This window comes from Notolepis coatsorum (assembly GCF_963971535.1).
Source record: "Notolepis coatsorum genome assembly, chromosome: 12".
Classification (NCBI taxonomy): domain Eukaryota; kingdom Metazoa; phylum Chordata; class Actinopteri; order Aulopiformes; family Paralepididae; genus Notolepis; species Notolepis coatsorum.
The window spans coordinates 105638033-105654118 of record NC_140176.1 but is presented as its reverse complement, the minus strand read 5'-3'; the positions used below and the strand labels follow the sequence as shown (position 1 = coordinate 105654118).

Here is a 16086-nt window from a genome sequence, read left to right as displayed (position 1 = left end):
GTATCAGGGAGAGAAAGGGGTTCAACATTGCTCCTTAGCAACCGAGACGCTTGCACGGTAGAAACCCGTAACCCAAACATTGTAAGAGATGTCCATTGTCCACAGCCTGAGAAATTAAGAAGTTGTTCGTCATGCATTTGTAAGTTATTGCCTTTTTTGTTCGTTTTCTTTTTTCTTTGCTAACTTTTGCCAACTGAAATAGTTATAACGTTAATATAGTATAATGATTAACGTTAACTTAGCAATTATTCCAAGCTATAACAATGTGAGTGTGTTGCGTGGGTTTAGCAAGCTTGTTTTCCCCCTGATTGATTGATTGAAAATTGTAAGATTGCAGAATGGGTTTGATTGATTGATTGATTGAAAAGTTTATTAACAGATTGCAGAATGGGTACAGTACAGTACAGCTCAATACATACAATTGTTAAGGGGATGCAGACCAGAGAAAGACTTTCGTCTTGTTTACATCAGGGTCCCCCATTTTCAATTCATCATAACATATATGACATACATGACATACAGATAGACAGTACTGCTACATCTATACATTTATGACATATCAGATTTGCAAATACAGTACTGTTTGTGATACAAAAGTGTCCAGAAAAGGAGTGTATATACATTTGGCATAGAAACTGTACATTGGAGGAGGTTGGTTGGGTGGGGTGGGGTTGGGTGGGTTGGGTGAGGGCTGTACATTGGAGGTGGGGGGGGGGGGGGGGGGGGGGTTGGGAAGGGGACACACACACATTTTACACTGTACATTGGAATATTGACAAAGCCTTACTTGGTCATTTACTGTACAACTAGGTTAGGACATTTGTAGGGGCCAGTTTCGAATTGCAGTCTCACGTAGGTGTTTTTTGAGAGTGTTTTTGAAGGTGGGTAGTGATTCACATTCCTTTACAGCTTTAGGTAGGGCGTTCCACATTGATGTGGCATAATTGCGAAACGTGTTTAGTCCCTTGTTTGAGCCGAATCTGGGTTTTACATGATTTGTGGAGCTCCCTCTGGTGTTGTGATCGTGGTATTCACTGACCTTTGGGAAGTATTTTGACATGTACATGGGTACCTTGGTCGCGTAGTGTATCTTGTAGACCAGGCCCATTGCAAGTTGCTGTACTCTGTCGTCTACTCTAAGCCATCCTAGGTTGTCAAAGTGGGCAGGGGTGAGGTGGGTTCTAGGAGTCAGGTCAAGTAGTAGTCTGACTAGCTTGTTTTGAGATGTTTGTAATTTGTTTTTTAGTGCCTTTGAGGTGCTTTGGTACCATGAGGTGCAAGCATAGTCGTAGTACCCTTGAATGAGTGCTCCTGCTAGAGTCTTCAGGGTATTCTTGTTTACCAGAGAGGAGATCCGGTACAAGAATCGCGTTCGTTGGTTGACTTTTTTTATTACATTGGATGCCATTTTGTCACAGGAAAGATTAGCCTCTAGGATGGAACCCAGGTAGGTAATTTCATCTTTCCTTGTGATAATATTGTCACCCACTGTAACCGAGAAGCCGTCGGTCTTGCTGAGTTTGTTATTTGAACCGAAGAGAATGGACTCTGTTTTGCCCATGTGTAATGATAGTTTGTTGTCGGCGAGCCATATGCAGATTTTGCCTAGTTCCGAGCTGAGGGCTTTTTCAACCTGTAACACAGGTTGAATACAGTACGAGTACGGCTCAATACACACAATTGTTAATTGCAGACCAGAGAAAGATTTTCGTCTTGTTTACATCAGGGTCCCCCATTTTCAATTCATAATGACATTTATGACATGTACACAACATACAGATATACAGATATGTATCATGACAATGATGACATACATGACATACAGATATACAGTATTGTTACATTTATGACATACAATCTACAAATATACAGTACTGTTTAACAGAGATCCTAACAGAAAATATATACATTCAAGGGGGAGGAAACTGTATATTAGGAGGGGGTTGGGTGGGGAGGGGGGTTTGGACATTTACATATGGCTCGCCGACAACAAACTATAATTACACTTGGGCAAAACAGAGTCCATTCTCTTCGGTTAAAATAACAAACTCAGCAAGACCGACGGCTTCTCAGTTACAGTGGGTGACAATATTGTCACAAGGAAAGATGAAATTACCTACCTGGGTTCCATCCTAGAGGCTAATCTTTCCTGTGACAAAATGGCATCCAATGTAATAAAAAAAGTCAACCAACGAACGCGATTCTTGTACCGGATCTCCTCTCTGGTAAACAAGAATACCCTGAAGACTCTGGCAGGGGCACTCATTCAAGGGTACTACGACTATGCTTGCACCTCATGGTACCAAAGCCCCTCAAAGGCACTAAAAACCAAATTACAAACATCTCAAAACAAACTAGTCAGACTACTGCTTGACCTGACTCCTAGAACCCACCTCACCCCTGCCCACTTTGCCAACCTAGGATGGCTTAGAGTAGACGACAGAGTACAGCAACATGCAATGGGCCTGGTCTACAAGATACACTACACGACCAAGGTACCCATGTACATGTCAAAATACTTCCCAAAGGTCAGTGAATACCACGATCACAACACCAGAGGGAGCTCCACAAATCATGTTAAACCCAGATTCGGCTCAAACAAGGGACTAAACACGTTTCGCAATTATGCCACATCAATGTGGAACACCCTACCCAAAGCTGTAAAGGAATGTGAATCACTACCCACTTTCAAAAACACTCTCAAAGAACACCTACGGGAGACTGCAATTCGAAACTGGCCCCTACAAATGTCCTAACCCAGTTGTACAGTAAAGACCAAGTATGGCTTTGTCAGTATTCCAATGTACAGTGTACAGTGTCCTGTTTTAACCAGGTGTAATGATAGTTTGTTATCAGCGAGCCAGCTGCAGATTCTGCTGAGTTCCGAGCTGAGGGTTTTTTCAACCTGTAACTTGTCCCTGTCAGAGACCAGCAGGGCTGAGTCGTCCACGAACAGGAACAAGTTGCAGTCACAAGCTGAAGACATGTCATTTGCATAAATTAAGAACAGTAACGGTCCTAGTATGCTTCTCTCATAATCATATACTCAATCCAACGAGAGGCACATGCACCTGTATTTGTTTACACAACATGCCTGCAATCTTGGTGTAGTAACTGCAATTTAATCAGCTGTTGCCCCCGTTTCATGATGTATTCCTTACACTGTTGTCAATTTCAGGACAGAAAGTTATGATAGTGAAATACAGAGGCACAATGGCATTGGTGACGAGGAGGTTGTCAAAGAATTGGTGAGTTTGCTTCTCTAGTTAAATTACCTTTACATGAGGTGGAAATCAATTGATCTCCACTAGTGACTGCATTTATACTTTCTAACAGTGTATGGCCAATGGAGTGTCGTTTGAGAAGATATCACAGAATGGGTGTACCGGCGTCACTTCCCTGGAGGTCTTCTTCTCGGGGTACCCCCGCATGGTGGGGCTTTCCCTCTTCCCGAGGTTGTGCCAGCTCACAATAGTAGGCCAGAACATAAGCCATATCCAAGGCCTCGAGTGCTGCCCGCTGCTGCAAGAGATCTGGGTGGTCGAATGCCAGCTGAAGGTAGGTTTCTCATGCAAGTCGTAGGGTTGCCACTGTACGCAGACTGTGTATCCAGTTATTAGTCTATATTATTAAAGATGGGGGCCATGCACACAATATATACTCCAATGGAGATATTCTAATTCTAATTCATACACCATCAGAAAGCTGGGACCTATAGGGAATCATTTGAGATGCATCTCAACACTATGTCATCAGCCTCTACTATGTAATTAAGTAATTTTTATTCAGATTCTGAAAATGTTGAGTGTAGAGAGGCTCAGGACATTATGTGATGACCTAATGATTGGCAGATATGATTGATCAGATATGTCTCGTAAGTTGCTGCAGCAATGTTTGGGGTTGATAACAGTAGTTCCACTGATTCAGTACAAACATTTTTACCTTGAGAATTTAAAAAAAAAAGTAAAAAAAGAGAGAGAAAAAAAACATTACGACCATGAGACCTTGAAGATTTTTTTTTTTTTTTTAAGTTCAGCCACTTCGGCGATTGGATGGCGAGCGCTCCTTTCTGAACGTGAACAGAACACCTGTGTCAAGGTACCGAGGCAAGATGGAAGGAAATAGATATCTGCACACTGGATTACAGCTCCCAATACTTTATTGAATAAAAAGGAGAGGAGAGAAGGTAGGGAAGGGGAAAGGGAGGTGGTAGGTTGAAGGAGGGTGGTTATGGGGTAGGGAAGGTTGAATGCTTGGGAGAACAGGTGCGGTTTGAGTTGGGATTTACTGCATGCAAAAAACTGCATGGTTTTGGCCCAAAACAGCATGGGACTAACATGCGATGGGCATGGCAGGACAGGGGGCACTCCTGTGGTTCCACTGAGCCCATTTTCATTCACACATGTTGAATCTACCAACTTTTCCAGTGACCTAGCATGACATGACTGGTGTCCACAGATTGTTGATGATATCTAGTTTCATATAATACCACTACCTCCACAAAGTGTGGAGGTGTTTAAAAAATTTAAGAAAACTAGAGCCTTATGTATGTTTGAAAAATAGAAAATGCCCCCAAAAAACAAGTCTGTGAAAGGATCACTTTCACAGACTCTAGCTTTTATATACAGTGTATATATATATATATTCAGGCTAAATAAGTTAATACCAGCCATTTCTAGAGGGTCCATTATAGCTTACATAGCAAGTACAACCTCAATATCAATATAGCCAATTATTATACTTGATCATATTGTGCTGAAATGTCCTATACGCCTACAGTACACTCACATGCATTTTTATTGTCTACTGTACTTTTATTTGCAGGAAATATCTGGACTTCAGAACTGCCTTCAATTACAGAAACTGTACCTTTATGATAATCAGATCAGCAAAATAGTACATTTGGAGTTGCTGATCAATCTGCAGGTGCTGTGGCTCAACGACAACTACGTCACTCACATGGAGGTGTGAACATTTTTATTTTCTTTACACCATACTGTGGCTAGCATTACTATTTATGCAGTGTTTCCCATACATAGATACATTATTATTTGAGCAGTGTTTCCCATACATAGATACATTATTATTTGTGTTTTCCATACATACATTATTATTTGTGGTGTTTCCTTACATTATTATTTGAGCAGTGTTTCCCATACATAGATACATTATTATTTGTGTTTTCCATACATACATTATTATTTGTGGTGTTTCCCATACATAGATACATTATTATTTGTGTTTCCCATACATAGATACATGATTATTTTTGGTGTTTCCCATACATAGATACATTATTATTTGTGTTTCCCATACATAGTGTGACGAGCCTGGTGGGTTTCAGACTCGCCACGGTTCAAATACAAACAAATTCGAATGTTCACACAAGAGCAATATCAATCAATATTTTATTGAATAAGGGCAGAATTCAGTTCGATAGGCAAGAGAATGGTCGTAATACAGTCCGATGGTCAAAAACAAAACAGGCTCTCGTACACAAAAAGGGATTGTTCAATACTCAGGGTAGTCGTCCGGTCCAGGGTCAGAACACAAGGGGGGTTTCTCAGCCAGTCTAGGGTCCAGTACCACGAACACCTTCTCGCCTTCACCTCTCCTTTCACTACCTCTCACCTTACACAACTCTGAATATCTCAATCTCTCTCTATGTCACAACTCCAACCTCACCTCCACTCAACTTACTTCTGACTAACCTAGTGTGTTTGTAGTGTGTGTGTCTGGGGTGTGTGCACGTCAGATGTGGGTGAACTAATGATGCACAGGTGTGTTCTATCAGTACTAATCAGCTACCTAATTGTTTCTACTCCTTCCGTGGCAATAATATCTCCAATCCTTCACATATCCATGAGAGGGGGGGGGGGGGGGGGGGGGTTGATATCTGCCACAATAGATACATTGTTATTTGTGGTGTTTCCCATACATAGATACATTATTATTTGTGGTGTTTCCCATACATAGATACATTATTATTTGTGGTGTTTCCCATACATATGTAGCAGGGTGGATTATCCCTGCTTTATGGGAGTGTATGTACATGGCCACCTGGTAGTGGGAACGCAGCAGAGTCCCCGACTGTAGGCCAGGAGTATTGAAGTGGAGGTTGAGCAGCGAGAGTGGATGGGGCCTAGGATTCACTAACCTAGGGATGGTGCGCTGGTCCTTCTTGCCCTCCAGGGCGATCAGCAGTAGCTGCCCACACACCCACACTTCCCCCAATACTTCCTGGGCCCTCCCACACCCGATGGCAGTAATGATGGATGATATATTCGCTCCCCAAAGCAGTACCCTTCCTGATTGAAGAGTAGAGACCTTTCCCAATGAACTATAGGCAGGGGGTGGGGAAAGGGTTAAACTGTAATGAGCATTACCCGGAAAGGAAAGGGTTAGATAGAATGCACATTAACAGACACGCACACAGTGGTCCCATCGAGCTCTCTTTTACTGAAAGTCTTATTCATGTTACAAGGATTTACACAGGAATGAAAGCTCTTTCCGCACTGGGCACCTAGTGCTCTCGCTCTACAGTAAGGACTAAAGTTCTTCCCACACTGGGCTAGACACAGTAATCAACCCGTCCCTTTAAGGGTTTAGATACTGATTCGCTTCCCCGTAGGTGGGGAGAGAGGGGATGAAGAGGGAGAGGGATACAGGAGCTATTCAATGGGAATTTTATAAAAGAACACACCAGTGGAGGTTTCTCTATGACAACACGTGAAACACAAATTCACTCATAATTCATAATTATTATTAATTTACATATACCTATATATAAAAAAAAAAAAAAAAAAAAAACTATATATATATTTTTTTTTAAATTATTATTATTATTTTTTTTTATTATAAATGTTTTCCTCTGTAAAAAAATTCCAGTGAATTTTTTTTTCTTCAAAAATGGCCAAAATTGACAGCTCTGAGCAGGCCTGCACTGCAGTATTGCCTGCAGTAATTATTCGTGAAGAAAACTTCACAGGTGTGACCCATTGTTAAATAAATAATAAATAACAGCTAATCAAAATAGGCTATTAACTTCATCTAAGAACGGTCTGTGCAGTTAAACTCTTGCCATTGAATGGAGGATTGATTGATTGACAGCCCTTGACATCCAATACACGGAGGTTGAATATGATTGGCAGCCTTGCAAATCCAATCAGAGATTTCTGCATTGCAAAGTCAAAATGGGTCCAGCTGCATGTGAGGAGGATAGGTTTAGCTCGGGCCAATCTCAAGTTTCTCAAGTTTCTTTATTAGTTGTCATACAGAAGTACAGAATACTTTTATACAAAATGTAACATAAAGAAGCATTTTGTATAAAAGTATTCTGTACTTCTGTATGACAACTAATAAAGAAACTTGAGAAACTTGAGATTGGCCCGAGCTAAACCTATCCTCCTCACATGCAGCTGGACCCATTTTGACTATGTGAAAGTTGAGACTATGAGAAAGTTGTTGTTTAGTAGTTAGTAAGCTGTACAGCTATAACAAGTCAGGCTAAATTAAACTTTGCGCCAACATTAGGACCGAAGTATAAACCAGCAACTGAGCAACATGAAGAAGTGGATTTATGCATCTGGATCAGAAAAAACGTTGTGGATGAAAAAGTAAGAGTGCTTGTATGCTAACAGTAGCTAGGCAGCTTAGCCTACATCACAATGATAATCACCAAGCTAACTTACTGTACACACTGTAGGGCTGGGCAATTAATCGAAACAGAATCGCGATATCGATTCATAGACCTATGCAATCTAATTTCTAAGTTATGACTATTTTATTTTATTAAAAAAAACGTTTTTTTTTTTTTTTTTTTTTATTATTTTATCTGGGTTGAACATGATTTGTGGAACTCCCTCTGGTGTTGTGGTCGTGGTATTCACTGACCTTTGGGAAGTATTTCGACATGCACATGGGTATCTTAGTGGTGTAGTCAGTGTATCTTGTAGACCAGGCCCATTGCAAGTTGCTGTACTCTGTCGTCTACTCTAAGCCATCCTAGGTTGTCAAAGTGGACAGGGGTGAGGTGGGTTTTAGGAGTAAGGTCAAGCAGTAGTCTGACCAGTTTGTTTTGTGATGTTTGTAATCTTGTTTTTAGTGCCTTTGAGGTGCTTTGGTACCATGAGGTGCAAGCATAGTCGTAGTACCCTTGAATGAGTGCTCCTGTTAGAGTCTTCAAGGTATTCTTGTTTACCAGAGAGGAGATCCGGTACAGGAATCTAGTTCGTTGGTTGACTTAGTTTTATTACATTGGATCCCATTTTGTCACAGGAAAGATTTGCCTCTATAGGATGGAACCCAGGTAGGTAATTTCATCTTTCCTTTTAAGATAAGATAAGATATTCCTTTATTGATCCCCTTGGGGAAATTCAGGCATCATAGCAGCATGGGGGAAGGGGGGGGGTACAGGTAGTGAAAACAACACAAGCAGTGTAAACAAATAGGTCAATATAATTTACTATCTAACTAACTGAAATATACATTATTCATTATTCACAGTATCACAGTATCCACATAAGGTGCAGTATGCATAAGGTAGTGTTATTGTCCTACTTGGGTTCCTATTAGTTCTAGGTCGATGTCTGGCAGCAGTCGCTGCCCACTGTTGTGGAGCCTGATGGCCACTGGTATGAAGGACTGTCCGAGGCGGTTAGTTGAGTGTCGGGGGGGTATGAGTCTGTGGCTTCCTTGTCACCTTCACCTAATATGTTTTGATCTGGTCAGGTGCGCTGTCACCTAAAATGTTTTGATCTGATCAGGTGCGCTGTCACCTAATATGATTTCATCTGGTCAGGTGCGCTGTCACCTAATATGTTTTCATCTGGTCAGGTCCGCTGTCACCTAATGTTAATATGTTTTCATCTGTGTCCACTGACCACTGACACACAGTGGGGGATGTTTTAAAAATATTATTTAATATATAATATAATATAATAATTTGTGCTTCACCTAAAAATTTGGTCAGCAGCCTCCACTGGAACACACATTATCACATTCAACCAAAATGACAGTGGGCCCACGTTAAAAACAAAAGTCCTATCTATAGCCGGCGTTCCCCAAAATAATAAAAGTCGGGGCACCCCTAAACACTGTTACCAGCGTCAGTTCAAAGCACTGCTTCTCTTCGCCCTTAAAGAGCCTGCGCCGCAAAGAGAGAATGTCTACCGATAAAGTTTCAGAACTCGGAGCGCTCACTGTAACTGGCTTGAGTGTACTTAACCAAGGGCAGGCCTGCTCCCACCACCAAACGTCCGTGTGGTGAGATGGCCGTCGAGAGGTCCCGTGATAGCAGGCGGCGGGGCTGGGTAGACGTTGGGCAGGTGACTGCTGGAGTAATGGCTCGGAGGGGCTGGAGGGGCATGCAGTGCAGTGACGTCCGTTGCTGGGCTGAAGGGGTGGGGCGACACGCGGGCTAAACTGTGGTGCTAGCCTAACTGAAGCTAAGCTGTGGGTCGGGACGACCCCCTGTCATGACGCCTATACTTCAGCTAAAACGCAATGTGGGCAATATCTACCACACTCTTTGGCAGTAGCTCGTCTGCTTCTTCGTTCACAATGTCTCTTTAGCATTAACTAAAAGCTAAGCTATCGCATACTCATTACTAACCCGCTTCGTAACTGGGTTTATATCTCGCATGCTTGATGTCCGGAGCTCCAGCTCCAAGCGACCTCTTCTTTCTCTGGAAAACGATGAAGAGGAAGTTCCTCCGCCGGCGCCGCGCCCTGAGCCCATCCTTCTTCACTTGTGTCTCCCTGCCCAACGTCGCCACCAGCTCCCCCTGGCGGTACCTGTATCATGTCCCACTATTAAGTGTCAATGTTAGGATAGGGAGGATCAAGCGAGGTCAGCAAGTTAAGTGTCAATGTTAGGATAGTGAGGATCAAGAGCGGTCAGCAAGTTACACAATGTCATCGCAAACACAGAGAATACAAGGAATTAACGTTAGACACATTGAATTATTGTTAGACATATTCAGGTGTCTACACATAGATCATTATTATTTGTGTTTCCCATACATAGCTACATTATTATTTGTGTTTCCCATACATAGCTACATTATTATTAGTGTTTCCCATACATAGATACATTATTATTTGTGTTTCCCATACATAGATACATTATTATTTGTGTTTCCCATACATAGCTACATTATTATTTGTGTTTCCCATACATAGCTACATTATTATTAGTGTTTCCCATACATAGATACATTATTATTTGTGTTTCCCATACATAGATACATTATTATTTGTGGTGTTTCCCATACATAGATACATTATAATTTGTGGTGTTTCCCATACATAGATACATTATTATTTGTGGTGTTTCCCATACATAGATACATTATTATGTGTGCAGTGTTTCCATACATAGATACATTTATGGTGGTCCACAATGATATAAAGCAGTAATAGGGATGTCCGATATTATCGGTCGATATCGGCATTAAAATGTGATATCGGAAAATATCGGTATCGGTTTTCAATTTTTTTATTTTATTTTATTTTTTACATTTCTATAGAAATGATGTCCGATATTATCGGCCTACCGATATTATCGGCCGATATCGGCATTCAAATGTGATATCGGTTGATATCGGTATTGGAAATTAAGAGTTGGACAATATCGGTATATCAGTATCGGTAAAAAAGCCAATATCGAGCATCCCTAGAAATAAATGTAATATTTTTAATCTCACCTATTCAAATTCGGAACATTTTGGACTACATCATCCCAAAATTGACCGTGTCACCACCCTTAAACAGATGAATACATTCCCCAATCAGAAGCCGTGGATAAACAGAGCTGTCCTTTACTGCTAAAGGCACGTGACACCACTTTTAGATCTGGTGACAACTGACAAGCAGGTCTACTGTTCAGTGAGGCCTAACCTCAATAGGGGAATCAAGCAGGCCAAGCACAGCCACAAGCTAAGGGTTGAAGAACACTTCAACAACTCTGACCTCCGGGCGGCTAAGTGGCGCAGTGGGCAAGGCGCTCGTCACTAATGCAGGAGATGCTGGGTTTGAGCCCAGCTCTCGGCATTGCTACCAGCTTGGCTGGTCGTTCATACTAATACAATTGGCAGTATTAGGGGGTGGGAAGCTGTTGGGTGGGGATCGGACGTTGTGGACAGCAACTCCTAGCTCCTACAGGTCGGTTGGTGCGCCTGTGCAGCAGAATCAGGAAGCAACGGGGGCGGCGTGTCCCTCCCACGCAGACCCTCGCCGCTGAGAGATCGCGCTGTGCAGGTGAAAAGATGCGACGGCTGCCTCCTCGAGTACCGGAGGGGACACGTGATGCAAGGCTTCGTCCACATTGCAGCCGACCTGTGGGAGGCATGGCCTAACAGCGTTCGAGACAGGGGAGGGTAGAATTGGACAATACGAAATTGGGATGGGAGAAAAATAGAAAAATGGGAGAAAAAGTAGATAAAAAAAAAAAAAACTCTGACCTCCGACGCATGTGGCAGGGCATCCAGGCCATCACGGATTATAAACCCACCAACAACTCTCCCCCAACCACTGACCCCTCCCTCCCTGATGAGCTCAATAACCTTTATGCCCGCTTTGACAGAGACAACCAGGAGCCATCAAGGCTGCCCTCCCTGCTAGCCTCCAACCCCTCACTCTCTCCCCCACCGACGTGTGTGCCGCACTGAGCAGGACTAATGCATGTAAGGCGGCTGGCCCTGATGGCCTCACCCTCACTGGATATACACCAATTTTCCTACCATGAGAACAGGAGCACAGAGGACGCCATCTCCTCAGCGCTACATTCCGCCCTCTCCCACCTGGATGAGAGCAACACCCATGTGAGAATGCTGTTCATCGACTTCAGCTCAGCGTTCAACACCACCTGCCCCTCCAAACTCATCTCCAAACTTGGTGACCTTGTGGAAACTAAGGACCTCGACATTAACCGCTCTGTCTGCAACTGGATACTTGACTTCCTAACCAACAGACCCCAATTTGTTAGGATAGACAATCTCACCTCCTCCACCCACCCTCACCCTGAACACCCCGCAAGGCTGTGTGCTGAGCCCCCTTCTCCACTCCTATAAATGGCACCAACACCATTATCAAGTTTGCAGATGACACAACGGTGGTGGATCTCTTCAAAAACTGATGACTCGGCCTATAGGGAGGAGGTCCAGGTCCAACCCACCTGGCAGCGTGGTGCGCTGACAACCTGGCCCTCAACACCAAGAAAACCAAGGAGCTCATCGCGGACTTCAGGAAGACTAGAGCTGCACGCCCCTATCCATATCAACAGAGCGGAGGTCGAGCATGTCTTCAGTTTCAGATTCCTGGGTGTCCACATCTCCGAGGACCCTCAACAACTCATCACTGGTCAAAAAGGCTCACCAGCGTCGCTTCTTCCTGAGGAGACTGAGGAAAGCTCACCTGGCCTCAACCTTTTCCGGTGCCCCATAGAAAGCATACTCACCAGAGAACACTGCAGAGGGTGGTAAAAACCACCCAACGTATCACCAGTACATCACTCCCTGCAATTGAGACCATTCATCACAAACAGTGTCCGAGGAAGGCACGCACCTCTCGTCCCAATCATGGACTGTTTGCCCTCCTCCCCTCTGGGAGGTGCTACAGGAATCTCCGCTCCAAGTCAAGCAGACTCAGGAACAGCTTGTTGTCCTCAGCTGTCATCTCCCTGAACTCTGTACCACAATGACAGCCCCACCCCGTATGCATTTTGAACTCCATTGCCTACACTCTAGGCTCTCATTGCCTACACTCTAGGCCCTCATTGCCTACACTCTAGGCTCTCATTGCCTACACTCTAGGCCCTCATTGCCTACACTCTAGGCTCTCATTGCCTACACTCTAGGCCCTCATTGCCTACACTCTATGCCCTCATTGCCTACACTCTAGGCTCTCATTGCCTACACTCTAGGCCCTCATTGCCTACACTCTAGGCTCTCATTGCCTACACTCTAGGCTCTCATTGCCTACACTCTAGGCCCTCATTGCCTACACTCTAGGCCCTCATTGCCTACACTCTAGGCTCTCATTGCCTACACTCTAGGCCCTCATTGCCTACACTCTAGGCTCTCATTGCCTACACTCTAGGCCCTGTTACCCATACTCTACAAACTTTGAACTATGTTGCCTATACTTCATTTATACCTGCCTACTGCTTTCACTGTCTACTGTCTTACACTGTAATCATAACTACCTACTTCAAACTATATTCTACCCATATAACTTTGTATGATAGCATGCACAATAATGCTGTATACACTGTATATATATATATATATATATATATATATATATATATATATATATATATATATATATATATATATATATATATATATATATATATTATATATTATTTACAGTGTATATATATTGCTATATTTCCATATCTGTCTGAATATACCTGCATATAATCCCTTCTATATACGTATTTCTACACCGGCATATACCTATATAACTCTGTATGATCGCATGTACAATAATGCTGTATATACCGTATACATATATTTATATTTACCATATATATCTATATATCCACATCTGTCTGTATATACCTGAATATAATCCTTTTTACATATCTGTAGATACTATATCTATTGATTGATTGATTGATTGAACATTTGATTAACAGATTGCAGAATGGGTACAATACAGTACAGCTCAATACACACAATTGTTAAGGGGATGCTGTTATGGTTTGTAACCGACCCCAATCGCACAACACAAGACAGGTATGAGAGTAAGCCAAGAACTGGGCATTTATTGAAACACACAGAAAACGGCACTGTCCCTTTAAGGGAGAACACAATTACTGGAAAACAAGAATGGGAAAAGGGCACAGTGCCTTTAGGAGGCGAGCTGGCTAAGGGGAAGGCTAAGGAAACAGGACCAGGGCAAGGGAAAAGGGCAGGAACAGGGAGGACTAGGAGGACCGGACGGGATGACTAGGAGGACTAGGAGGACTGGACAGGGAGGGCTAGGAGGACTAGAGAGGGGAAACAGGGACAGAGGCTCGCGGAGGCGGGCTGGGGAGAGGGAGGACTGGAAGGACTAGACAGGGAGGACTAGGATGACTAGGAGGACTGGGAGGACTGGACAGGGAGGACTAGGAGGACTAGACGGACTGGACGGACTGGACAGGGAGGACTAGAGAGGGGAAACAGGGACAGAGGCCCGCGGAGGCGGGCTGGGGACAGGGGGGACTAGGAGGGCTAGAAGGACTGGACAGGGAGGACTAGGAGGACTAGAGTGTGGAAAACAGACAAAGACTGGGATACAAGCATTAGAAGAATGTTGCTGCTCTGCAGCTTCTCCCGGGAAGGCTCGTCTGAGGAAACAGACGGTGACGTCAGAGCCGCTCTGCAGATTCCTCTCGGCAGCTCTCCGAGGTGGTAAACGGGACCGAGAGGGAGAGAGGGAGCGGGTTAGCTCAGAGTACAGTTGGGAACAGAGCAGGTGACAGGAGAAGTGATTTGTCCCAAAACAGAGTAATCCAAGTGACTGAATCTTCGGTGTAAATACACACTGTGAGTAATGTCCCAACACAAATCCACGTGATAGAATCTTCGGTGCTAATAAACACTGTGAGCGAAGTCCCAATAATAATCCAAGTGACAGTATCTTCGGTGTGAATACACACAGTGAGCGAAGTCCCAATAATAATCCAAGTGATAATATCTTCGGTGTGAATACACACAGTGAGCGATGTTCAAGCAAATATTATCCCAAATGAACAATCCAAAAGGCTGACACTGGGTGAGTGACAGTCTGACAAAAAGCAGGATCTCTTCAGTGTCTTAAACACACGAAAAACGAATAGGGTCAAAGACAGTCTTGCAACACTCACCCAGGCGCTGTGCGTAAAGAGAGCAGGATCAGACAGGGCGAGCGCGTCGCCACGGGGAACGGGTTGTCCAAGCGGAGGTCTGAGTGGTGCGCGACTGCTTGGAGTACGCGCCGGTACGGAGGGCGCATCTGGCGCGGAGGTCTGAGTGGTGCGCGACTGCTTGGAGTACGCGCCGGTACGGAGGACGCATCTGGAGTGCGTCTGAATGCGCGTCTGGAGTGAAGAGCGCGTCTGCGCGGAAGAGCGCGCCGGCTCGGAGAGACGCATCCTCCCGTAGAGTATTAGGAAGCGATGCGCGTCTGGAGTGCGTCTGGATGCGCGTCTGGATGCGCGTCTGGAGTGAAGAGCGCGTCAGGCTCGGAGGTCTGGATGGTGCGCGTCTGCTTTGAGTACGCGCCGGTATGGAGAGCGCATCTGCTGCGCGGAGGTCTGGAGTGGAACACCGGAATACCTCCCGTAGAGGTTTAGAGAGCGCAGTGCGGTGTCTCCTTCCAGGCAAACGGCGACAGGTGGCGAAGGCTTGAGTGCATCTGGCGCGGAGGTCTGGGGTGGAACACTGGAATACCCCCCGTAGAGAATTAGGGAGCGCAGTACAATATCTCCCCCCAGGCAACGGCGACAGGTGGCCAAAGCTTGCACCTCGTCTCACGCCGGAGATAAAACAGCATACTGACAGAAACAGAACTCCCGTAGGAGCCTATAGACAGAGGACCTCCCGAAGGAGTTAGGTGATAGAGATATGATACGGAACGACCCGACAAGGCCAGAGGGGAAGAGCGAGGTACTTAAAGCCCAAAGGGGAACTAATTAGAATACACGTCAGGTGCGTGAAGGTAATTGATACTTGAAACTAGAAGTGTGTGTTCGGCACCAGACCAATCAAACACATAATGACAGGTAGTCCAAGGGTGTGGCTGCTGAAGAGCAAACGAACGCGAGGGTGGGGGCTAGTGAAGTGAGGAGACAGGGAATTAAAGTACAGGGAACAGGAATTAAAGGTCCAGGGAGAGGAGAACCTCACAGATGCAGACCAGAGAAAGGCTTTCGTCTTGTTTACATCAGGGCAGTGGCGTCATTTCAGTAAAAGGCAAGGTATGGCGAGGAGGGGGGGGGGGGGGGGGGTGAAGGGCGGGTTTCTGTATCACTTGTCTCTGCTGCCCTTTGATTAAAAACGTCCCTATGTCCAATTTCCTTTTTTTTGGCATATTTCAGTTAGTCACAGTAAAAGT

General features: G+C 44.4%; 1 protein-coding gene across 1 annotated transcript in view; it reads left to right on the top strand.

The window, feature by feature from the left end:
• The window catches only part of LOC311238006 (leucine-rich repeat-containing protein 9-like), a gene marked incomplete at both ends in the record, with an annotated part of 129840 nt that overhangs the window by 12550 nt on the left and 101204 nt on the right, over positions 1–16086 (top strand). The window contains 3 exon segments of the mRNA XM_084325974.1: positions 3179–3248; positions 3337–3558; positions 4825–4965. Of these exon segments, the coding sequence (XP_084182100.1) occupies positions 3179–3248; positions 3337–3558; positions 4825–4965 (433 nt within the window).